General features: G+C 40.4%; 1 protein-coding gene across 2 annotated transcripts in view; it reads right to left on the bottom strand.

The window, feature by feature from the left end:
* Positions 1 to 27222, bottom strand: part of KIF18A (kinesin family member 18A) — a 108738-nt gene that overhangs the window by 9201 nt on the left and 72315 nt on the right. For both annotated transcript variants that reach the window (XM_008179246.4, XM_042849108.2), the window contains exon 13: positions 21226 to 21464. In XM_008179246.4, coding sequence (XP_008177468.3) covers positions 21226 to 21464 — 239 coding nt within the window. The remainder of the gene's footprint in view (positions 1 to 21225; positions 21465 to 27222) is intronic.

Here is a 27222-nt window from a genome sequence, read left to right as displayed (position 1 = left end):
ATCTGTCACTATGTTGCCTCATTCAATAAGGGTTCCACACTTACTCTGACCTTCTTCTTGTTATTAACATACCTGCAGAAACCCTTCTTGTTACCCTTCACATCCCTTGGCCTTCCTGATTACACCCCTGCATGCTCTAGCAATGTTTTTATACTCCTCCCTAGTCATCTTAAAGCAAACAAAAGGGAGCACGTCTTCACACAACGTACAGTCAACCTGTGGGACTCCTTGCCAGAGGATGCTGTGAAGGCCAAGACTATAACAGGATTCAAAAAAGACCTAGATAAGTTCAGGGAGGATAGGTCCATCAATGGCTATTAGCCAGATAGACTAGGATGAAGCATCCCTAGCCTCTGTTTGCCGGAAGCTAGGAATGGGTGACAGGGAATGGATCACTTAATGATTACTTGTTTTGTTCATCCCCTCTGAAGTGACCTGGTATTGACCAGTGTCAGAAGACAGGATACTGGGCTGGATGGACCATTGGTCTGACCCAGTATGACCATTCTTATGTTCCTTATGATTGGCAGTTTAAATATCCTCTTTTCTTAATCTTACTACTCCTTGCTATGAGGTGTTCACCCCACATTGGCCTTGAAAAGGTTAAGGTGGTCCAGATAGGGCCAATTAATCTTAGAGGCCTCACCTGGTTGAGAGTCTGGCTTAAATGAGAATGACAAATGGCTGATAATGAGGGCAAGGTAACGGGGCGGGGGGGGGGGGGGGGGGGGGGGGGGGGGGGGGGGGAGACCAGATGGGAGCTGATTCCCCAGACACAGTCATGAGGAGATGCCCCAGTGGAGAGTGAACTCTGGGACACTCCTAATTAGAACTTTTTGTACCCTGCTAGATAACTCCTCTCCCTTCTTTTTGTTTGCACCCTCCAGATAGATGTAAACTTATCATGTCGTGCACTGAGCCTGTGTTTGATACCACTGTTTAATGGGAATCATAGAAGAGAAAGAGACTAGATATGGTGGGCCCTGCATGCTCTAGCAATATATTTATACTCCTCCCTAATCATCTGTCCAAATTTCCACTTCTTGTAAGCTTCCTTTTTGAGTTTAAGATCACCAAAGATTTCACTGTTAAGCCAAGCTGGTCGCCTGCCATATTTGCTATTCTTTCTGCTCATCGGGAAGGTTTGTTCCTGCACCCTCAATAAGGCTTCTTTAAAATACAGCCAGCTTTCCTGGACTCCTTGCCCCCTCATATTAGTCTCCCAGGGGATCCTGCCCATCAGTTCCCCAAGGGAGTCTAAGTCTGCTTTTCTGAAGTCCAGGGTCCGTATTTTGCTATTCTCCTTTCTTCCTTTTGTCAGGATCCTGATTTCAACCATCTTATAGTCACTGCTGCCTAGGTTGCCACCCACTTCTACTTCCCCTACCAATTCTTCCCTGTTTGTAAGCAGCAGGTCAAGAGGAGCACGACCCCTAGTTGGTTCCTCCTGCACTTGTACCAGGAAGTTGTCCCCAACACTCTCCAAAAACTTCCTGGATTGTCTGTGCATTGCTGTATTGCTCTCCCAGCAGATGTCAGGGTGATTGAAGTCCCCCATTAGAACCAGGGCCTGTGATCTGGAAACTTCAGTTAGTTGTCCAAAGAAAACCTCGTCTACCTCATCCTTCTGATCCACCATGACATAACTCTTGTTGCTCTTGCCTCTAAACTTAACCCAAAGACTTTCAACAGGCTTTTTTTCATTATACTGTTTCATTTCACGGCTGTGGAATTTTGTTTGAGTGTAGCATAAATGGGAGATATGTTTCAAAAATAATTTCCCAGTCTCATTTAATTTCCCCTACCACTATCTTTTATAGCCATACTGTGGTACAGACAGCTATTTTTCTCAAAGCCCATTGGTCGATAATAGGCAAGAGGGGTTTTTTTTTTTTTTTTTTGGTTTATAAACTACTTTCAATTGGCGCTCTTGCAAGAGCACTAATGATTCCATTTATAGTTCACTACAAGGTCTGCTCTCTCATCCTTGGCCTTTTGTCAAGTGCTGTATACATTTTTACTGTAAAACGAATGCCCTTTATTCAGAATACGTACCTTCTGTCACAACTAAAAATTGTGACCAAGGCTTCCATTTAAGGGTTTTTGGACAGCTTATATTCTGAAATCCAACAAAGCTTTATCCAGCAAATCCATTTCTAGTCTTTGAAACAACTATCCATTAAACATTTCAGGACACATTTTTAAATATTAATTTATGAGGCTTTGCTGCAGCTTATATGCATCTGAAAGTGTGTGTTTCGGGAAAAAGTAGTGGTTAGTGTTCTATTTGTCTGCCGTTACATTCCGACAATGAGGTTCCAATTTCAGAAAGTTTGCTTACTGTAAGATGCTGGGTTATTGAAATGTCCTAAGAATGACTAGGAAGGAAGTCTGTGATACACAAACATCTTGGAGGGAGTGCCAAGTTTTAGAAGCTTCTACAAGACTAAATACAGAAAACACTTTTAAATTAACTGTAAATGTGAGCATTTAAGCCATGAATTAGATAGGTGGAGAACACAAAATTATTGCCAACATTAATAATTTGTTGAACTTCATCACAGTAAGAAATATTTCATACTGCAAAACAAGTACATTAATAAAAAGCAGATTGCAGGGGTTCTATTTGGGCAAATATAAGCTAGGAATAAAAATGCCTTTAAAATAACTAACATAACCAGAATGAAATTCATAGTAAAGAACAAGTTAAAATGAAACAGAATACTAAGGCAAAGTGGCCAAGATACTAGAAATAAAGGGAATATCCTACTGTAATCTCTTGATTCTAGCATATGGGGCTTTAAGAAAAAACACTAAATATTGTGAGATTTATGAGAAAATTATGAGAGTTGTCAACACTGCTTACAATGTTACTGTCACAGGCTCAGGCTAGATAAGTCTGGAACTAGAAAGCAAAGCGTCAAAGCCAGAAAGGAGAAAAGACACAGGAGCTGAGGAAGAACATAAGAACAGCTAGGCTGTGTCCATCTAGCCCAGTATCCTATCTTCTGACGGCAGCCAATGCCAGATGCCTCAAAGGGAATGAACAGAACAAAGCAATTATCAAGTGATCCATCCTGTCATCCAATCCCAGCATCTGGCAGTCAGAGACTTAGGAGCACCCAGAGAATGGGGTCGATTCCCTGACCATCTTGGTTAATAGCCATCGATGGCCTCCATGAACCTAATTCTTTTTTGAACCCAGTTATAGTTTTGGCCTTCACAATATCCCCTGGCAACGAGTTCCACAGATTCACTGTGTGTTGTGTGAAGCAGTATTTCCTCCTTTGTTTGTTTTAAATCTGCTGCCTTTTCATTTCATTAGGTGACCCCATGTTCTTATATTATATGAAGTGATAAATAAAACTTCCTTATTCACTTTCTTCACATCATTCATGATGGAGGAGGAAAGACATCTTTCTTTCTAGGTCCTTACATCCAGACTACATCTAAATCTTGTTATGCAGATGCAACCAACATCTCTAAGGCCTTGTCTACACTGCTACTTACAGCGCTGAAACTTTCTTCGCTCAAGGGTGTGAACACGCCCCCCCGGAGCACTGCAAGTTTCAGCGCTGTAAAGTGGCAGTGCAGATAGTACTACAGAGTTGGTAGCTGCGCTCCTAGTGCTGGTAGCTATGCCCCTCATGGAGGTGGTTTTATTACAGTGCTGGGAGAACTCTCCCAGTGCTGGAGCTGTGACTACACAGCCACATTAAAGTGCTGCCGTGGCAGCGCTTTAACGTCGGCTGTGTAGACATATCCTAAGATTATATTTACATTGCAGCTGGGAGCGTGTGTCTCCACCTGGATAGACAGACTCGCATTACCTCTACTCAAGCTAGTATGCTAAAAATAGCAGTGTGGCTGTAGCGGCACAGTTGGCAGCTTGAGCTAACTGCCCTACTCCAAGCCTGCCTGACCCCCAGGGCCTAAACTTGGGTGGCTGGCCCAAAGCCGCTGCCCACGCTGCAATGCCTACCTTGCTATTTTTGGCATGTTAGCTTGAGTCTAGCTCTCAGCTGTAGTGTAGAAGTATCCAGTGATAGCCTTTCCTATTCATCCATACAGTAAAACATGTCCAAAATCTCATTATCTCACATTCCAATGACTGCATCATTCTTCTCTGGCCTTGATTAATGCAACCTTGTCCTGCTCATATCCATTAAAAATGCTGCTGCTAATCCCCTTTGCTCATGTCACCCGTCTCTTTACATCACTCCACTGGGTCCCACTTCTCTATTGCATTAAACATAAGCTACTTGTTTCCATGGCCAATTCCCAGCCTACCTATCATCCCATTTGCTATACAGGTGTTGACACCCACACCTCCAATTGGCCTATGATGCCAGCCTCTATTGTCCACTTGTTAAAATTTTAACAAGCACCATCATGCTTTCTCAGAGGCTGCACTTCATACTTGGGAGGAATTCCCCATAAATATCAGCAAAACTAACATATTGTCCTGTGTCTATGTCATATGTCAGACACATAGATGAACATAGATGAATTAGTTGGGGGAAGAGTCAACATGTTTTTTGTAAAAGGGAAATCATGCCTCACCAATTTGCTAGAATTCTTCGAGGAGGTCAGCTAGCATGTGGACAAGGGGGATCCAGTGGATATGGTATACTTAGATTTTCAGAAAGCCTTTGACAAAGTCCCTCTCCAAAGGCTCTTAAGCAAAAGTAAGCTGTCATGGGATAAGAGGGAATCCTCTCATGGATTGGTAACTGGTTAAAAGATAGGAAACAAAGGGTAGGAATAAATGGTCAGTTTTCAGAACGGAGAGAGGTAAATAGTGGTGTCCCCAAGGGGTCTGTACTGGGACCAGTCCTATTCAACATTTCATAAATGATCTGGAAAAAGGGGTAAACAGTGAGGTGCAAAATTTGCAGATGATACAAAACTACTCAAGATAGTTAAGTCCCAGGCAGACTGCAGAGAGCTATAAAAGGATCTCTCAAAATTGGGTGACTGGGCAACAAAATGGCAGATTAAATTCAATGTTGATAAATGCAAAGTAATGCCCACTGGAAAATATAATTGAAACTATACATATAAAATGATGGGGTCTAAATTAGCTGTTAACACTCAAGAAAGAGATCTTGGAGTCATTGTGGATAGTTCTCAGAAAACATCCACTCAATGTGCAGTGGCAATCAAAAAATCGAACAGAATGTTGGGAATCATTAAGAAAGGGATAGATAATAAGGGAGAAAATATTTTGCCTCTATATAAATCTATGGTACGCCCACATCTTGAATACTGTGTGCCGATGTGGTCACCCCATCTCAAAAAAGATATATTGGACTTGGAAAAGGTTCAGAAAACGACAACAAAAATGATTAGGGGTATGGAACGGCTGCCATATGAGGAGAGATTAATAAGACTGGGAGTTTTCTGCTTGGAAAAGAGATGACTAAGGGGGGATATGGTTGAGGTCTATAAAAATCATGACTAGTGTCAAGGAAGAAAATAAGGAAATGTTATTCACTCCTCCTCATAACACAAGGACTAGGGGTCACCAAATGAAATTAATAGGCAGCAGGTTTAAAACAAACAAAAGGAACTATTTCTTCACACAACGCAGTCAACCTGTGGAACTCTTTTCAAGGGGATGTTGTGAAGACCAAGACTATAACAGGGTTCAAAAAAGAACTAGATAAATTCATGGACGATAGGCCCATCAATGGCTATTAGCCAGGATGGGCAGGGATGGTGTCCCTAGCCTCTGTTTGCCAGAAGCTGGGAATGAGCACAGGGAAAGGATCACTTGATGATTGCTTGTTCATTCCTTCTGGGGAACCTGGCATTGGCCATTGTCGGAAGACAGGATATTGGGCTAGATGGACCCTTGGTCTGACCCAAAATGGTAGTTCTTATGTTTTTACTTACAGATGGGAGAACTCTATCTTGGGAAGCAGTATCTCAGAAAAAGATTTGGGGATTGTGGTGGATAATCAGCTGAACATGAGCTCCCAGTGTGATGCTGTGGCCAAAAGAGCTAATGCGATCTCGGGATGCATCAACAAGGGAGTCTTGAGTAGAAATAGAGAGGATATTTTACCACTGTATTTGGCACTGGTGCAACCATTCCTAGAATATTGTGTCCAGTTCTGGTGCCCCCAATTCAAGAAGGATGCTGATAAATTGGAGAGGGTTCAGAGAAGAGCCATGACAATGATTAAAGGATTAGAAAACATGCCTTATATAGACTCAAGGAGCTCAATCTATTTAGCTTAACAAAGGGAAGGTTAAGGGGTGACTTGATTACATTCTATAAGTACCTACATGGGGAACAAATATTTAATAATGGGCTCTTCAATCTAGCAGAGAAAGGTATAACACGATTCAATGACTGGAGATTGAAGCTAGACAAATTCAGACTGGAAACAAGGTGAAAATAGCCCAACACTGTGGCATTTAACTTCAGAAAGGGGAACTATGCAAAAATGAGGGGGTTAAACAGAAATTAAAAAGTACAGTGACTAGAGTGAAATTCCTGCAAGCTGCATGGACACTTCTCAAAGACACCACAATAGAGGCCCAACTTAAATGTATACCCCAAATTAAAAAACACAGTAAAAGAACTAAAAAAGAGCCAGCGTAGCTTAACAACCATGTAAAAGAAGCAGTGGGAGATAAAAAGGCATCTTTTAAAAAGTGGAAGTCAAATCCTAGTGAGGTAAATAGAAAGGAGCATAAAAACCACCAAATTAAGTGTAAAAATGTAATAAGAAAAGCCAAAAAGGAGTTTGAAGAACAGCTAGCCAAAAACTCAAAAGGCCTCACCAAAGGCTCTTATGTAAATTAAGTTGTCATGGATAGAAGGGAAGATCCTTTCATGGATTGATAACTGGTTAAGAGACAGGGAACAAAGGGTAGGAATAAATGGTAAATTTTCAGAATGGAGAGGGGTAACTAGTGGCGTTCCCAAGGGTCCCTAAGTGATTGTACAACAAAATGGCAAATGAAATTTAATGTGGATAAATGTACAATAATGCACATTGGGAAAAATAACCCCAACTATACATACAATATGATGGGGGCTAATTTAGCTACAACTAATCAGGAAAAAGATCTTGGAGTCATCGTGGATAGATCTTTGAAGACGTCCACGCAGTGTGCAGTGGCGATCAAAAAAGCAAACAGGATGTTAGAAATCATTAAAAGGGAATAAGAGAACAAGACGGAGAATATCTTATTGCCCTTATATAAATTCATAGTACGCCCACATCTTGAATACTGCATACAGATGTGGTCTCATCTCAAAAAAGATATACTGGCATTAGAAAAGGTTCAGAGAAGGGCAACTAAAATGATTAGGGGTTTGGAATGGGTCCCATATGAGGAGAGATTAAAGAGGCTAGGTCTTTTCAGCTTGGAAAAGAGGAGACTAAGGGGGGATATGATAGAGGTATATAAAATCCATGAGTGACGTGGAGAAAGTGTTCCCATAATATAAGAACTAGGGGGGCCACCAAATGAAATTAATGGGCAGCAGGTTTAAAACAAATAAAAGGAAGTTCTTCTTCACACAGCACACAGTCAACTTGTGGAACTCCTTGCCTGAGGAGGTTGTGACAGCTAGGACTATAACACGGTTTAAAAGAGAACTGGATAAATTCATGGAGGTTAAGTCCATTAATGGCTATTAGCCAGGATGGGTAAGGAATGGTGTCCCTAGCCTCTGTTTGTCAGAGGGTGGTGATGGACGGCAGGAGAGAGATCACTTGATCATTACCTGTTAGGACACTATCAGTAGACAGGATACTGGGCTAGATGGACCTTTGGTCTGACCCAGTACGGCCATTCTTATGTTCTTATGTTTGTTTTCTTAAATTTTTTAATGGTGAGAGTAATTTAATCATTGGAACAAGTTACCAAGGGTCATGGTGGATTTTCCATCACTGACCATTTTTAAACCAGGATTTGATATTTTTCTAAACTATATGAGCTAGGAATTATTCTGGGGAGTTCTATTAATCCTCTTTCAAATCCCCAAAAAACTCCCCCCGCATGATTCCTACAAAAAACTTGACAACAGCAAGGCTGCTGGTGTGCTGAGACCACTGCCTATCCCGTTGACCAATGTTGACTCATGGTTTCCTTTACCCCCCCCCCCCCCACATCTAGTTTCCTTTGTTTTATACTTAGATTGTAAAAACCTTTGAGGTGGGAACAGTCTTTTTGTTCTGTTTTTGTCAGGGCCTACCACAAGGGGGTCCTGAACCATGACTAGGACTCCGAGCTAGTATGGTGATACAAATAGTTCATAGAACCCAGGAGCCATATGTAACAGACTGCTGCTTTTCACAAATTCACAAGTAGTTACGGCACAAATTAAACATGAGATGGGCATGAAATGTATCAAAAAAAGTGAATTAATTAGGGAAGTCTTTAACATTGTGTTATTCCAATCTTACAAGGAAAGAATAGTACTGAAGCTAAGTACAGCAAGACAGGTAAATTTTTGGGCACTCTTATCGGTCATTACATTATTAATGCAGTTTAAGGAACGTCTGTCTTGTATAACAACTCTTACTACACAGTATGAGCATTCCTCCATAGAGTTCAGCTTAATACAAGGCTTGTGATACATAAGGATAGGATAGGATAGTAATTTATGGGGGATTCCTGAACCCACAATGATTTATTAAGATATGCTGTAAGCGCATGCATTTCATCTACATCTCAGCAGTTTTGTCCAGCAAACATTCCTTGAGCCTATCTTTCGGTCATCGAAATCAGGGTGTTTTTTAGTTACATCTTGTCTAGCTTTTGCTTTACAGATAAGAAAAGTACCACTACACTACATCCATCAAATGCTTTGAACTTTTTTTTGGGTTGGGAATAGCATAGGCTACTGGAGTTCTAACTAACACTGTTTTTTATGCAGTAATTTCTTTTTCTGATGCAGATTCAGCACCATCCACAGGAGTTTGGTTGTGTTCTATGCTTCTAATTATGGCACTATCTTATTTGTCAGGGGAAATTTACAGGCACATTAACATGGCTGACAAACTGTGAGCTGCAAATATTTCCAAAGGACACATTTCCATACATAGTGTACTAGGGTTCTTATTTTCCAGCTATGCCAATGCTATCATTTCTAACTAAAAGCTGAAAAAGTAACAAGTGAAACTGCAAAGAGCACTGCAGTTAAAACCTGGGCACCATGTAAAGAAGTTAGTGGTGACTGGAAGCCTTTTTGTGAGGACTCTCTTCTACAGACCTCAGTACAAGGGGTAACTACACATGGAACATCTTAATCAGGACTGTCAAGTGATTGTTTAGCATATCTGGCAGGTAAATACCTTGCAATGCCATGAAAATGCCTGGTCTTGCTTTCTGGTGACATTGTAAATAAGAAGAGAGCAGCATTGTCTCCTGTAATTGTAAACAAACTTGTTTGTCTTAGCAATTGGCTGAACAAGAAGTAGGACTGAGTGCACTTGTAGGCTCTGAAATTCTACATTGTTTTCTTTTTGAGTGCAGTCATGTAACAAACAAACCAATCAATCTATATTTTTAAGTTGTACTTCAGGGGTGGGCAAAGTACGGCCCGCAGGCTGGATCCGGCCCATCAGGGCTTTGGATCCTGCCTGTGGGATTGTCACCCCCGTGGTGCCAAGGCTGCCCTGGCCCCGCGCTGCTCCCAGATGCTGCTGGCACCAGGTCCCTAGGAAAGTGAGCAGCAGACGGCTCCGTGCACTGCCCTCGCCTGCAGGCACTGCCCCCTGCAGCTCCCATTGGCTGGGAATGGGGAACCGTGGCCAATGGGAGCTTCGGGGGAGGTACCTGCAGGCGAGGGGAGTGGGTGGAGCCCTCTGCCCCCACCGCCAGGGGCCGCAGGGACATGCCTTTGCCCCGCTGTGCGCAGTTGTCACCCCGGAGCTGTTCAAGGTAAGCGGCCCCGGGCTGAAGCCCAGCACCCCAAACTCCTCCTGCACTCCAACCCCCTGCCCTGAGCCCCCTCGTACATGCCACACCCATCTGTGCCCCAACCCCTTGCCCTGAGCCCCTTCCTGCACACTGCACCCCCTTCCACACTCTGCACTCCCTCCCGCACCCCGCATCCCTGCCCCAACCCTACATTCATGCCCTGCATGCAATTTCCCCACCCAGATATGGCCCTCAGGCCAAAAATTTTGCCCACCCCTGTTGTACTTTCACGACAAAGAGATTGCACTACAGTACTTGTATAAGGGGAATTAAAAAAGACTATTTCTTCTGTTTATCATTTTTACAGTGCAAATATTTGTAATAAAAATAATATACACTTTGATTTCAAATACAATACAGAATACAATATATATGAAAATGTAGAAAAACATCCAAAATATTTAATAAATTTCAATTGGTAGTCTATTAACAGTGCAATTAAAACTGCATGTTAACTGCAATTAATCGACAGCCCTAATCTTAATATTATTATTATTTTGTTATATGCTCTCCCAATATCTGATGCACCACATTTACAGTTACAGTTTGGTACAATTGGCTGACACTGAAAATACCATATGCCTAAAATTTAAACACCTATGTGAACTGCTTCTCTCTATTTTCTAAATGGTAGCGCACTCAATTCTAGGAAAGTCTTGTCCAAATAAGAGATTCAAATACTTAGGTAACGTATACAAAGACATATTAAAAGAGGAGACTCATGTATGTAACACTGTCAATCAATTTGCAGTTGTGTATGTTCAGATTGATTAAATGCTACTTTTCCATAACGGTGTTGAACTGGCCTATTTTCTAAATCTTAGAATCTGTTCTTACTCTATGTGAACTCTGCTGTATGGGGCCATACAGCTGTGTGTTCAAAAGAATGATCCAGGTGATTGTGCAGACATGTGGTCATTTTACACAGCCTTCCTTTTATATTTACATCTGTTCAGGGAGAGGCAAAACAGTTTCAGATTTAAAGGACTGAAGTAATTCTGGAATTTATTTCATTAACTGAAACATTTTTATGATGCAACTTCGGGGTAATATTATCCCTTGATTGACCAGAGTCCTCTTTTGGGAGGATGGATGCTTCTTAGTCTATGTGTACTCTGCTAATTTCTCACTAAATACATCATTGTGCAAACAGAATGAATAAGGAGTCAGTACATTCTTATTTGCCACATCCACTAATATAAAACATTTTATGAAACACTTATGTGTTGAAAAGTAACATGTTGATGACAAACATCCAAGAAGCCAATAAACAAGACCATTCATTAAAACGGTTTATATTAAAATGAATAGTAGGTGGGAATATATCTTATTCCTAGATAATGAACTAAAATTGAATGAATGTCCAAATAAAAAGGTACAAAAAGAAAGTCTTAAAAGAAGGCCATCCAACATGGCAAACATTTAATCAAACTTGTTATGTGGTATAGCAAATAAACATTTGCATACAAAATGGATCCTCTGAAAGAAGAAATCCCACCATCTGAAATGGTTCTGACTGCATTTACCCTGTAGAGCTATTTAAACAACAAAATTTAGTATTAGGCTTATTGACTGGAATGTAGGTATCAGATAGGCACACCTACGGTAATATAAAAAGTATGTTTTCATCTGAAAAAAAGACAATTTGTAAAATTGGTCAAATGTTCTGATTTGTATGGATTTTTTCCCCCTCTTGCTTACTGTACTGTAAAAGTTTTCTAATAGTGCCAGTCAGGAGTATTAAATTGTTCCTTTTGCTTGCTATACGAGAACGAGTCATTATGAAGTCTACAATTAGTGCTTTCAGTATATTCAGATGTTTGATGTGCAATAGAAATATTTACACTAAAGATAAGGGACTGGAGTAAAATATATTTTACAATGGAAGTGACATCACCAATTGGATTTCTTTGAGCAAAATGCTTATTTCTAAAAATGGAATTTCTCATTGAAAACAGAGCACATACCTACTGAACTGACTGATCTACAGCGGTTGGCTAATGAATTTTAAGTCTATACTTGCCAAAATTTGTTATTAATCAACTGTTGTTTTACCAGATGATTTTATATATAAATAGTTTAAGTGCAAAAGTGATTTAAAGAAGAAGTTAAAAGTGTCACTTCAAATAAAAGAGGCAGCAGGTTTTGGTCATCCTTTGGTTTGCCCAAAAGACTTTACCCTGAGGAACTAATTTATCAAGAGGGGAGTGTACAATCATAAGAGATTTACAGAGGTATAAGTTCATGTGAAAAGCAGAACGCAGTATTTAGCAATCATGAGTCACAGCCCAAATAAGTAGGGTTTGTGACAAAGACACATTGATGAATTGGATTAGTTCTAATTGAAGTTTGGGACAAAATAATAGCCAGGATTCTTCTTCTTCTAGAACTCATGTTAATACATGCAGGAGGGGATATTTCTGGAAACTGTGCTAAATTAAGTCTGCCAGGTTGTTCTGCTAAAGTGAAATCAAATATTAATGTATGCATTTCAATAAACATTTCTGGGCTACAAATGATTGATCCAATTACTACACTAATCATAAATTCTGATTCTTTTAACAACTTTCTGACTCACGGAATTCCGAATCGCAAATTATGTCTAGTGAATGAATTTCAGCTATTGAATATTCATGTGACCCAGAGGGATCATTATGGTGGGCAATTTAATGACATTCTTATAACAATAGCTATGATGTGAAAAGGCTAGAAAACAGTTTGCATTCATGGGACTGGCATGGTGGTCATTATTAATATTTTATTCAACACGAAGGAAGGAAGGAAGTCGTATTAAGACAGGGTGAATGAGCTCTTCAGTATATAACAAGTCTTTTAAATAAGGCAGAAAAATGTTTTTCCTGTTTTAATCAATTTTTTTTTTTACTATCATACAACTATATCCCAATTGTCCCTGCCCCACACAATAGTAAATTGACTTTACTTTTGGTATTTGTCACTAGGGAAGGTAATGGATGCCATTTTTTCCTGTAAATCAATTTTGTTCTCTCACTACTAATGCACAGTAAGGCTTCAGGAAATGGGATGCCTGAAACCATGCCAAGAACATCCTCATTCACAGAAATACTAGTAAATACCAGTTATGGCCCTCAACCTAGCTTTGTGCATCTTTCCCCCATGCACCCCCCCTTCCACTCTACATTGTGAATAGTGTGGGTCATTCTATCACCCAAGACCCTAACTCGATGGAACCTTAAGACTGTGTTCATGAAGTATACCTATTCTATATCTTGAATTTTACACATCATTTATGTTTTAGTCAATGACAGCTCCAAATAATTTTAGATTCTGTTCAACATACACAAACTGCAACCAAATAAAAATATCTTCTAACTTATTCCTAAAACACTCCTTTAGCCCATAGGAAGATGACAGATTTTTCTCAAAGATGAATTTGTAATTGAAGTAATTTCAAAGCAAATAATTAATATATTTGAGTAACTTCTGAAATGAATGTGTATTTAGACTGTTGAACAACAACAGTATACACTCTGCAAAGTTTCTATGTTTTAATGAGAAAGAAGATAAGGCTCTGTTTAATGCACAAAACCTATATAGCAATTCTATGCTAAAGTTTCATAATAAAATGACCAAAAGTCAGGAGATGCAAAAGGTAAAGTTCTGGGAACAATGTAATTTCAGCCATTTTGTGCAACCTACAATCTTTATGCTAAGAAAAAAAGCAAATATATTAAGAGACAAGCTTTAGGGGGAAAAATTGGAAAATACTGCACATGTACAACATGCCCAATTTACTATCGCTGTAAAAAATTATATTTCTTCATTTTTGCAGTTTTAGTTGTGCAATCTTGATATTGCAGATACTTCAGCAAGGTTAGATTTTTTTTTAAGTAAAGCAAAAAATACCCTCCTCAAAACCATTCACACCCCAACAGGGCGAAAAATGACTAGAAATGCCTTCTAGTACCTTAACTACAGCATTTATTTCCCATAATGAAAATAAGCAAATTGCATATGTAGGTACAATTGAAAACATAAGAATCAGGAATTTCTTGCCAGTGGTCTTTATATGAAATTTTGCAAGGAAGGTTTCAATGTGTTTTTTAAAATAGCTATTGTAAGCTGATAAAAGTAATTCTTTTAAACTTGCCGTGTAACAGAGATAGAAAAGTATCGGAACTTTTGGTTGCCATCTCTGCCAATGCAAGATTGCTCTAGGGCTTTTTCTAATCTAACTTTACATGATCAGCGGATACAGATTCCACCCATAGGTAGTATCAGTAATACTAATGATACCAGTAGAGTGTGCATGTGGGGCTGTGAGATCAACATAGGGAAAAGAGCTAACATATCTGAATTTGCTTTGGAAAAGATGGTGAAAGGCTTCTAAAGGTTTAAGGAATTCCATGTTTGCATTGCTTTCCCTCTCAGTCCTCCAGGGAAGGCTGGCTGGCTCACTATTTGGGGCATGGTCGACCCACAGTGAGCAGGGTCCTTGCAGCACAAGCACGCTTTGGTTAGCCTGGCAGTTATGACATGGCTGACCATGGCATAAGTGGGTCTGGTGAGCCTGGGAATTTTGCACCTTCTTCTGCCAAACTTCTCTAGGCTGCCGATGTTCTTCCAGGGAGCCTACAATGAAAGCTGCTGAAGCCAGCGACCTTGATATCAGAAGGGGTTTCAAAAAAATCCTGCAGCAGGGCCCGCTTGATGTTAAACAACAGCCCAGTAACACACAGAATCCTTTCTTGGTTGTTTTGGTTTCTTGTTGCCCTGAGCAGGAGATCTGGTAAAGACTTCCTGCAAGCTGCTGGAGGCAGTTCAAACTGGCTAGCTGGCTGGGTGTTCAGCGATATGGCCATTCCCAGTCTGCCTGATTGACAAGTCTGGTCAATGCCCCCAAGAAGCTGCAAGCTCAAGAGTAAGAACCACTGTAATGGATCTGCAGACTTTCCCTGTGAATAAGAGTTCTTGTGTGATTTCTCTCAGAACCATGCCAGAACACTTTCTTACAAAATATATAAAGTAAAACTGGCTGCTCCTCCTGACCCAAGTAACTGAAAAGCAGGGGAGAGAAAGGAGTATTCCACAGATGCTTAAAATCTTCATTATACTGTCTCCTCATTTCCAGCAACCCTAATTTAAATCTAATAGCAACCTATGAAAAACTAGTGGCTTGCAACTGTAATTCTTTCCTTGTCCTCCTATTGCAATGCTTCAAGTGCTTTAGATTGCTAGGTATCGTGATTATGTGAACAGTGTCACAACAGAGTTTAATTCTATCATTTTAACCATACCATTTTAGTTCCACAACAGCTATTTTATAAATTAATGCTGCTGTGGCATCAAGTTTTAATTGCCAATTTTTTTAAACTGATAGCCATTGAAGCTACCATAATTTGATGGTAAACTTTATAAAAGTTTCATATTTCCATTTTCTTAATAGACTGTAAGAAAAAGGACAATGTTGTAAAAAAGAAAAAATTTTCCTGCCTGGTGTTTTATGATGTGAAAAAGTCAGCAATTTCCTTTGTGGCCACAGACATTGCTTTTCTATACTATTTTATTTTTACACCTAGGCTGATCATAATTACTTGTAGATAGCTAGAGTGACATATTTGGAACTTTCATTAATGGATAATGAATGATAATTAGAATCTTCTTAGTTCAGTCAAACAAATGTAATAACTTTATAAACATATACTGAAAAGGAAGTTATAGTTCCCTAGTATATCTTAATATATGATCCATGAGTGCTGGCACAGCATGGTTAGCATATTTAGTCATAATAGTATTTCATTTCTGCAGGAAGACATTTATAATACCCCAGCACCCCAAAATGCTCATTCTTTGAAAGCTATCCATATTTAGACGCAAGAGCAGTAAATTACATCTACTAACAAGCTGACCTAATACACACCCTTCCTGTTGGACTCCCCAGACTCATAATACTTTATTAAAGCATACTGTATACATAATTCAATTTAATGCGAATGAAACACGTTATTACCACCAATTAACTTCTCCAAAAACAAAGTATTTAAAATCAAAACTTCAGAAACATTCCCAAGAGGAAATACATATTTATGAAATACTGTAGATTTTAAAATTAATTCTCTCAACTTATGAATGAAATTAAAAATAAAAATCAAGTGCCAAAAATGAACAGTTATGTTTTACTGTTGACAAGTAAAGTCCATGCAATTATGTTGCATGTGAAATATGGATTTTAAAATAAGGAATAATGACCACTGTGTAACAGGTGGTCAGTGTTGTTCAGTCTTGATGCAAAACCCTATTTCCTTTCCAACATCTTGAACATATTATGAACTAAACTAAACTAAAATAATCTATGTACCAAATACATCTGTATAAATCTTCCTTTATATTTGTTTACTAAAGATCTTAGTCGGGTCAGGTATTGCTAAATGATTGCCAAGCATTCTTTTGAAATGACTTTTGGGAAAAAATAATTAGTTCTGAGAAAACTTATTTTGGGGGGTCTTTAAAGAATAAGAAAACACTGCATCCTTCCCATTTCTTTTTGTTCCCTCTTTAGTATAGAGAGAATCATGTTTTTCTATGCTAATATTGTTCTCTAACCTACTTTTTGTTTCTTAGAAGCTTTGGTATCTACATTTTGTGACAAAAAGGTTGTGTCCTCAAGCCTCGGCTTGGAACAAAATTAATGGCAAAGTTAAATCTGTAGAAGCTTTTGAAAGCATAGCCATTCCTAACAATTTTACCTTTCTGAATAGGTCTTTTAAACACAAATGCAGTACAGGCCAACAAGAGGAAAAGCCATCTTCATGAATTTTAGAACTATGCAGTGAAAGTGCAGGATAGACAAACTACTTTTCATCCAGGAGAGCAATACAAGACTCTGATGGGCAGTGCTCACTGGCAGTGTAGCCTAATGGTTAGGGCACTAGATCTCTACTCACCTCACCTCCAATTTCTCTCATTGCCCACTAACATGCCCTGTGGTGGATTGCCTTTTGGTGGGTGTCACCCTGATCCTCTGGTCAGCTCTCCAATGAGATGCAACAATCTCCAGGGTAACAGAGTCCCAAGGAAGATATTGGGTCTCGCAGCCTCCCAAAGGAAAGGGGGGTGGGAGAGGACCTTCAGTCTGTTTAGCGACCCCTGTGGATACTTGGTTCCAGCCATGCAGCTTGCAAAGCCTTTACCTTCTCTGGGTTTCCCCAACAGAGAGTCTGGAAGAGAAGATTTTCATGCCCTCTGTAACAAGGTGGTTGGTAGGGCTCTGGCCCCAGGCCATGTGAGAAGCAACAATGCCCAACACCCAGGAGCACCTGAAGGCTGCCTCCTGGGCCAATTCCTACCACTCGCTACCCCACCAAAGTCTTACAGTTTGACACAGTAACAAAGAAAAGGTGAAGAGCTGAACCTTCAGCCCTCTGGGCTCAGCAGGCTGGCTTTCTTCCAGAGAAAGGTTTCTGTAGCATTCTTTTTCAGGAGCTTTCAGGGTAAGTCTTTCTCCTTGCCCTGTCAGGCCCCTTCTGTCCTGTCAGTCTCCCTTTTAATCTCCAACTCCAGCTGGAGCATGCACTGCAGGTGGGGATGGACAAGGCTGCCTGGGCCCCGAGTTGCTCCTTAACCCCCTCAGTTCTGGTGTAGGGTTTATACATTCCACCACAAAGATTAACTCATTTCCTTCCAAACACTGCATTTTCCCATATGCATCAGGAAGTGCCTGAGGTATTTGGAATATTTATTCAATTTACAAAGGAAAATAGGCACTATAGGCCCAATGGTTTCAAATATGGGGACATTTTAAGCAATGTGTCATTATTGTACCAGGTAATAGTGGTACCATTAAAAAGCAAACCATTCAAGAGAAGGCTTCTTTTTTGAAGGGTCACTCTCAACTTAAGTTAGGTGCTCTCATTATTCCTCTTAGTACCATCTCAAGTAAAAATATCAAAAATCTGATGTCACTTTTTGTGCTGTGTGTACTTTTTGGATTTCTTTCAGCATAGACAATGAAAATCAATTAAGTTAGTTTTAATTTATTTATAGTTAATTTAACTTTCAGGTTCTTAATACAGCAATGATTGGCAGTTTTATGTCATATTTTGTGGCTTGACTAATTTTTTAAGCTTTTGTAGAACAGTGCCTAACTGCTAAGCTTTAGATAGTATATAAATAATCAGAAGAAAGAGCCCATTAAAACATGTGGATCATCTTGCTATGAAGAAAAATCATTTCAGGATAGGCTGCCAACAACTTAGCTGCTCAGGGGAGAGAATATGGTTCTCGGTGAAGAATAAAAATCTCCAGTAGTCTGGAAAGGAAACTGGGGACATCCCCTACAAGCTTTACATCATAGTTACATAACTAATCAACCCTCAAGAGGAAACGAAGAGTACATGCTTAGCCAGATGAACTATGTGAAAAACATGTGTTGCTGGAACTGATTGCCTTTCAGGCAATGCTACAAAACTCTTCCATTAAGAAGGCAGTTGTTTCTTCCATGATTTGCATGGAGTCTACAGAAAAGCACTGAACAAGATCTACCTGGGAGTTTCCAGGTCAAGCACCATGTCTGCATGAAAAAAGTTAAGATTAGCGTAAAAAAGCATCACCTCAACTGAAACAAGTAGTTTGCATTTGCGTAGGTAAACCTGTAATCCAACAACAGAAGTGGGCTATGTTCGCCAAGGAACACTTGAAGCCTTTGAACAGTAGACAAATTGAGAATGGGGAATCATCCTCAACTAATCCAAACACAATCCCCTTGAGCAGTGTGAAAACCTGAAGTCTATCCTTATGATTTTGGTTCAGAAGCATGAATGGGTTTTACTCGGTCACTGAATTCAATAAGAGCAGGATCAAACGCTAAATGTATATGTAATGCTGAGAGCCCCCGTGTTGGTGGGCAGGATTGAATCTGAGACCTCTGAAGCTAAATGAATGAGCCTCTACTACATGAGCCAACAGCCACATAGCTCTTAGGTAAGGCTGTGGCAGACTCATTAATCTCTAAGTGGTCTCAGTGCCACCGGAGGGGGACAGAGCACCACACCCAGGAAGTGTGTGGTTTACTCATAGGATTTGTAGAGAGGTGGGTGAAACAGAAGTAGATATGTTTTGTTCCATATGGGAAAAGTGTTTAGCTTGACATGGCAGAGTGGCAGGGAATAGAAGTTACAAAAAATGATAGCCGAAATCTAACAAAACTCATCACCTGTCATAAATACTCTGAACACTTACTTGCATATCCATACATCACCAACATAAAAAAAGCAACTTTTCCAGATATATACATGTAAGGCTTTTAACAGCTGTATCCACCTCTTATTTAAAAAAAAAATAAATTAAAAAAAAAGTGTTTCACGTACCATTTACATGAAACACTTGCAAAGCTAATTTTAATTACATTGTTATTTAAACTAAAAACAACAAAAAGTAGGCAAAACCACTCATTTATATGTAGCGTGAAACATAATATTTTAATTTGAAATGAGAAGAGAGCCAGTTTTCATAACCAGAAACTCCAGCCCTCACCTTGAAAATAGAGTGGTTCAGAAGAGTGCACTCAGATGATAGTTATGAAAAGTTTAAATAAGCTTATCCCACCAAAACAGATTTAGTTTACCAAAACCCCCACACAACAGAACAAAACTGGTTATTGTTAAGGCTATGAGTCTGTCACGGAGGTCATGGATTCCGTGACTTTCTGTGACCTCCATAACTTTTGCAGCAGCCAGCAGCAGCAGTTTGGGTGTGTGGGAGGGGGCTCAGGGCTAGGGACAGGAGCTTGGGGAGTGCAGGGGGCTCCCCAGATCCCAGTGGCATGGTCCTCCTGCAGCTCCTAGGCGGCGGCGGCCCAGGCCCACACCGCATGCTGCTTGCAAGCCCCACAGCTCCCATTGGATGCGGTTCCTGGCCAATGGGAGCTGCAACAGCCGGCGCTAGTGGCGGGAGCAGCGGCGCCCCTGCCTCCGCCACCTAGGAGCTGCAGAGATGCGGAGCCAAGTAGGAAGCCCCGACAATCCCCTCCCCCAGTACCAGTGGGGGTCCCGGGCCGTGCACCGTGGTCTGACGCCCTCCCCCCCAGTACCAGCAGGGGTCCCGGGCCACATCCCCCAGCACCCGCAGCGCCCCCAGACCCTCCCACCCCCCAAGAGCACTCGCGGCCCCCCGCCCAAGTTTTAGTCAGGGCAGGACAGGTCACGGGTCCATGCATTTTTGTGGACACAGCCCGTGATCTGTCCATGACTTTTACTAAAAATACCTGTGACTAAAACGTAGCCTTAGTTATTGTTATATTTGAATATTACATAAAAAGGCAGGGGTTTTTTTATGTCTCTTGGCTGTTTACAGACATCTTTCACAAATTTAAATGGACAATCACTAAGATTAGAGGACACTCAAACAGCTGAGAGAAAAAGACATTTGATACAAGTGGAGAGAAGGTACCCAGAGTAAAAGACGAGAATGTAAATATGGTGGGCTTTAGGATCTGCTTTTCATAGATTATAAAGTTAATGTTGCATCATTCAAACTGCTTGATCAACGATTAAGTTTTCATCTCTGATTCCTCTCTGCTCTATCGGATATGTTGGAAGTTTATTTCTTTGTATAAGTAAAAGAAAGAAGAAATATACGCAATTAAAATAAAAAAAACCCAAAACCTTAAGTGACCTGCCAAGAAATTGCCAAAGTTCCACCAACTTTAGCAATACCTGCAAAATGCCTGATTCATGTCAACAAACAGCCAGACTAAGAGGAGCTTTTGGCAAGTTAACTCAATATTCTCCTCTAGGCTTCCCAAACCTACTGATCACCGGTTTACATTCAGATAGGACACCCCAGAGTTCACTGTGTAGATTACACAACAATTATGGAAATTCAGTCAGATTAAAGGAAGATTAAATTGAACAATCCAAGGGTGCCACTATATCTACTTAAATCTAGGCAAAAATTGAAACCAGATGCTGAGACATAATGAATGGTCCATCTTCTATCAGACATGGCATTTTGAGGCAGGTCTGAGGGCGGGGGGAATTGTCTTTTTTCCATATACATTTTCTCTGTATCCACAAGAGTAGCTGATTCATGACCATCATTTTGCACCAAAAGTTTGGGTTGTGTTTGCAAGATTTTTTTGGGGATAGATGGCAATTTAACAGACACAGTTCACATAAAAAATGCAGGCACTGCAAATCTATATTGCCAAATATTAATGTAAGTAATCTATCCATATCAATCATGGCTTTTTGGGGCAACATTGCAAATTATTTTCATTAGAAAATGTAATTATATACTTACGGCAAGGTGTATTTGGATTGCTTGCAAGTTGTGGAAATGCCAGGATAACAGACATCTCTGGTTGATCATTTTGTTTAGGTTCCTCTTCAACAGGTTGGTCAGCCCAAACTACTGTTTTTGGTCTCTGAATCAGCTGTTCAACCTCCTTAAAGTTAGCCTCAATGACAGCATTTGCCAGCCCAGCTTCTTTTAAGGTGAAGTACTGTTTTCTTAGAACTGGAAGCAAAGCATTTAGTACTCTACAAACAAACAAAAAACCCCAGACAAAGATAATTTTAAATATCTTTAAATGAAAGTTTTAGTCTAGTCAACAGTAACCTAGCTATGAACTATGACTGTTAGAACATAAAAACTACTATTGGCTGAGTCCCTGCAAGTTTCTCTCCTTCCTCTGCAGACTGGGGCCCGGGTCACTTGCAGGTTTAAACTAGAGAGTGGGTGGGCAAGATTCTGTGGCCTGCAATATGCAGCAGGTCAGACTAGATCATCACATTGGGTCCTTCTGGCCTTAAAGTCTATTGTTGATTTAGCAGCCTTATTATTTGATTCAATTTGAAAGAAGCGTAATCAACTTTTGACAAGTACTAAAACTCCATGCAGAAATCACTGCTAATTTTGGTGGTGTTCTCTTCCCTGAACTATTAAATATGATGTATATGAAAATTCTTCATCGTCCTAGTAAGTAATATTTTCATAACGCTGTGCAATACACCAAAACATGAAAAATAGCACAGAAGTATGGTTGATCTATTTCGATAATATTAAAGATATTATTAGAGATAATATTTATTTTTCAATTATAAAGCTCATCAGATAACCAACACAGACTTTTTTTCAATTCAATTATTTTTCAATCAGGCATCAAAGTGGTGGTGTTAACTTTTTATACAGCATCCAAAATGTGGGCCAGAGTTCCAGTTTCAGTTTTGTGTGGCTTATTCAGCACTTGCGTTGTTTGCAGTAATCACATTTAACATGGATAGTTGATTTTAAAAAAAATCTGCTCAAAGCATCTAACTTTCTTGAATCCCATTAGCTGTATAACAGCTTCTGTGCAACGAAATTAGACTCTGCTTATCATTAAATGCCATTTAAGTCTAAGGCAAAAGCCACGCACAGGCTAACCTACCTTAACTAGCTTGAATCCAGCTAGCGTGGTTAACAATAGCAGTGGAGACAGTGCACCACAGGCAGTACGAGCCCGGCACAAATCCTGGTTACATATTCTACTCGATAGCCTGTGCTACACTGTCTCCACTGCTATTGTTACCTGAGATAGCTGGAGTCAAGCTAGCTCAGGTAGGTTAGCCTGCGACACAGCAAAAGCTGATCAATGTACCTTAAAGCACAGGGAGATTATAAACATCAATGTTATTGTTTGGTATACATATGGAAATTGTATCAACATCCTTTATGAAGTCTATGGGTACCACTGCAGTCTGCACCTACGGTCCACTGGACAGGGGCAGAGTGGGACATAGAGCATGAAAGCTACGCAGGGTATTGAGCAGGGGATCTTCTGGAATGCATGCACTCTGCAGGGCAGTGATAAGGACTGTATGAATTGTAAATGAACATAAAAATGGCCATACTAGATCAGACCAAAGGTCCATCTAGCCCAGTATCCTGTCTTCCGATAGTGGCCAATGCCAGGTGATTCAGAGGGAATGAACAGAACAGGATCAAGTGATCCATCCTCTATGGCCCATTCCCAGCTTCTAGCAAACAGAGGCTATGGACAATTCCATAGGGCAATTCCTGCCCATCTTGGCTAATAGCCACTGATGGACCAATGCATCACTGAATGAAAATATCTTGCCCTCACACTCCATCCCTTTGTTAAAAGTTCTGTGCTACTTGGAAGTAACTTTACCTTAAACTTAATATGGAATATCCTTTACTCAACTCCTGTTTGCTATTCACTCACTTTCTGTTGCCAATAAAAGGAAGCATACTACAACATACGAAATCTGACAGCAAAGAAAGGAAAAAAATCCAACAACTCTGGAAGTTAAATGCTAATGTAATAAAAAGATACATTTTAAACAACTCTATTTTGGAAGTATACTAGTAATGTGGGCCGATCTAATAATTCGGTGGTAAAACAACTGAAGTATCAGCAATATTCAGTTCTTTAAAAGCTCCATATGCTTGCTGTACCAGAGAGATTTACAAATAAGAAAGTGTTTTCAAAATAGCTTGGATTGCAATATGATCTCTGATAAGTTTGACAATTGCAGCTGAAAATAATCTTAGTTGCTTGCAGATCAGCCTACTTGTTATTAGGAAGAGACAGGTATTAGCAATGGGCGATTCGATCATTAGAAACATAGATAGCTGGGTATGCGATGACCGGGAGAATCTCATGGTGACTTGCCTGCCTGGTGCGAAGGTTGTGGATCTCTCGAGACATCTAGATAAGCTTATGTGTACAGCTAGGGAAGAGCCAGTGGTCATGGTACATGTAGGTACCAATGACATAGGGAAGGATAGGAGAGAGGTCCTGGAGACCAAATTTAGACTGCTAAGTAAGAGATTGAAGTCCAAGACCTCTGTGGTAGCATTCTCTGAAATGCTTCCAGATCCACGCGCAGGGCCAGTTAGACAGGCAGAACTGCAGGGTCTCAATGCATGGATGAGACAATGGTGTAGGGAGGAGGGGTTTAGATTTATTAGGAACTGGGGAAACTTTTGGGAAAGGAGGAGCCTACACAGGAAGGATGGGTTCCACCTAAACCAAAATGGAACCAGATTGCTGGCGCTTAAAATTAAAAAGGTCATAGAGCAGTTTTTAAACTAAAGGCTGGGGGAAAGCCGACAGGTGCAGAGGAGCACGTGGTTCGGACATCCCTTAGAGAAGGATCTATAAATGGAGATTCGTTATGTCCTAATAAGGAGGAGAGGATGGAAAATGATCAAATACAGGTAGGATCTGATGAGAAATAGTCAAAAGAAAAAAAAAAAGTCCCATTCAATTACATCATATAAGGGCAGACAGCTAAAAAGTGACAAGTTTTAAAGTGCTTATATAACAATGCTAGAAGTCTAAATAATAAGATGGGTGAACTAGAGCGCCTCATATTAAATGAGGATATTGCTATAATAGGCATCACAGAAACTTGGTGAAATGAGGATAATCAATGGGACACAGTAGTACCAGGGTACAAAATACATCGGAAGGACAGAACAAGTCATGCTAGTGGAGGAGTGGAACTATATGTTAAAGAAAGCATAGAATCAAATGAAGTAAAAATCTTAAATGAACTAAACTGTACCACAGAATCTCTATGAATAGTAATTTCATGGTTGTATAATAAGAATATAGCAGTAGGGATATATTACAGACCACCTGACCAGGAAGGTGACAGTGACTGTGAAATGCTCAGGGAGATTAGAGAAGCTATTAAAACAAAAAACTCAAGAATAATGAGGGAATTCAACTATCCCCATATTGATTTGGTACATGTCACCCCAGGAAGTGATGCAGAGCTAAAGTTTCTTGACACCTTAAATGACTGCTTCTTGGAGCAGGTTTCAGAGTAGCAGCCGTGTTAGTCTGTATCCGCAAAAAGAACAGGAGTACTTGTGGCACCTTAGAGACTAACTCCCACCTGTTCATGCTCTCTGTATGTGTGTATATACACATGTATGTGTGTATATACACTCCTCAATATATGTTCCATTCTATATGCATCCGAAGAAGTGGGCTGTAGTCCACGAAAGCTTATGTTCTAATAAATTTGTTAGTCTCTAAGGTGCCACAAGTACTCCTGTTCTTCTTGGAGCAGCTAGTCCTGGAACCCACAAGAGGAGAGGCAATTCTTGATTTATTCCGAAGTGGAGCACAGGATCAAGTCCAAGAGGTGACTATAGCTGGACCGCTTGGTAATAGTGACCATAATATAACAAAATGTAACACCTCTGTGGCGTGGAAAACACCACAAAGGCCCAACATTGTAGCATTTAATTTCAGAAAGGGAAACTACACAAAAATGAGGAGGTTAGTTACACAGAAATTAAAAGGTACAGCACCAAAAGTAAAATACCTGCAAGCTGCATGGAAATTTTTTAAAGACACCATAATAGAGGCTCAACTTAAATGTATACCCCAAATTAAAAAACATAGTAAGAGAACCAAAAAGAGAGCCACCATGGCTAAACAAGAAAGTAAAAGACGGAGCGAGAGGCAAAAAGGCATCCTTTAAAAAGCGGAAGTTAAATCCTAGTGAGGAAAATAGAAAGGAGCATAAACTCTGGCAAATGAAGTGTAAAAATATAAATAGGAAGGCCAAAAAAGAATTTGAAGAACAACTAGCCAAAGACTCAAAAAGTAATAGCAACATTTTGTTTAAGTACATCAGAAGCAGGTAGCCTGCTAAACAACCAGTGGGGTCACCAGATGATCGAGATGCTAAAGGAGCACTCAAGGACGATAAGGCCATGGAGGAGAAACTAAATTAATTCTTTGCATCGGTCTTCACGGTTGAGGATGTGAGGGAGATTCCCAAACCTGAGCCATTCTTTTTAGGTGACAAATCTGAGGAACTGTCCCAAACTGAGGTGTCATTAGATGAGGTTTTGGAACAAATTGATAAACTAAACAGTAATAAGTCACCAAGACCAGATGGTATTCACCCAAGAGTTCTGAAGGAACTCGAATGTGAAATTGCAGGACTACTAACTGTCCTTTGTAACCTATCATTTAAATCAGCTTCTATACTGTACAAAATGACTGGAGGATAGCTAATGTGACGCCAATTTTTGAAAGGGGCTCCAGTGGTGATCCCAGCAATTACAGGCCTGTAAGCCTGACTTCAGTACCAGGCCAACTGGTTGAAACTATAGTAAAGAGCAAAATTGTCAGACACATAGATGAACATAATTTGTTGGGAAATAGTCAACATGGTTTTTGTAAAGAGAAATCATGCCTCATCAATCTACTAGAATTGTCTAATTTGAGGGGTCAACAAGAATGTGGACAATGGGGATCCAGTGGATATACTGTATAGTATAGATTTTCAGAGAGCCTTTGACAAGGTCCCTTACCAAAAGCTCTTAAGCAAAGTAAGCCATCATGGGATAAGAGGAAAGGTTCTCTCATGGATTGGTAACTGGTTAAAAGATAGGAAACAAAGGGTAGGAATAAATGGTCAGTTTTCAGAACGGAGAGAGGTAAATAGTGGTGTCCCCGAGGGGTCTGTACTGGGACCAGTCCTATTCAACATATTCATAAATGATTTGGAAAAAGGGGTAAACAGTGAGGTGGCAAAATTTGCAGATGATACAAAACTACTCAAGATAGTTAAGTCCCAGGCAGACTGCAAAGAGGTACAAAAGGATCTCTCAAAACTGGGTGACTGGGCAACAAAATGGCAGATTAAATTCAATGTTGATAAATGCAAAGTAATGCACATTGGAAAACATAATCCCAACTATACATATAAAATGATGGGATCTAAATTAGCTGTTACCACTCAAGAAAGATCTTGAAGTCACTGCGGATAGGTCTCTGAAAACATCCACTCAATGTGCAGCGGTAGTCAAAAAAAGTGAACAGAATGTTGGGAATCATTAAGAAAGGCATAGATCAGGGGTCGGCAACATTCGGCATGCGGCTCGCCAGGGTAAGCACCCTAGCGGGCTGGGCCAGTTTATTAACCTGCTGATGCGGTAGGTTCGGCCGATCGCGGCCCCCACTAGGCGCGGTTCGCCGTCCCGGACCAATGGGAGCGGCGAGAAGCGGCGCAGGCCGAGGGATGTGCTGGCCGCGGCTTCCCGCTGCCCCCATTGCCCCGGGACGGCGAACCGCGGCCAGTGGGGGGCCGCGATCAGCCGAACCTGCCGCGTCAGCAGGTAAATAAACTGGCCCGGCCCGCTAGAGTGCTTACCCTGGTGAGCTGCACGCCGAAGGTTGCCGACCCCTGGCATAGATAATAAGACAGGAAATATATTGCCTCTATATAAATCTATGGTACGCCCACATACTGCGTGCAGATG

This window comes from Chrysemys picta, chromosome 4 (genome assembly GCF_011386835.1).
Source record: "Chrysemys picta bellii isolate R12L10 chromosome 4, ASM1138683v2, whole genome shotgun sequence".
Taxonomy (NCBI): domain Eukaryota; kingdom Metazoa; phylum Chordata; order Testudines; family Emydidae; genus Chrysemys; species Chrysemys picta.
The sequence above is the reverse complement of the archived record's forward strand: the minus strand, read 5'-3'. Positions and strand labels throughout refer to the sequence as shown.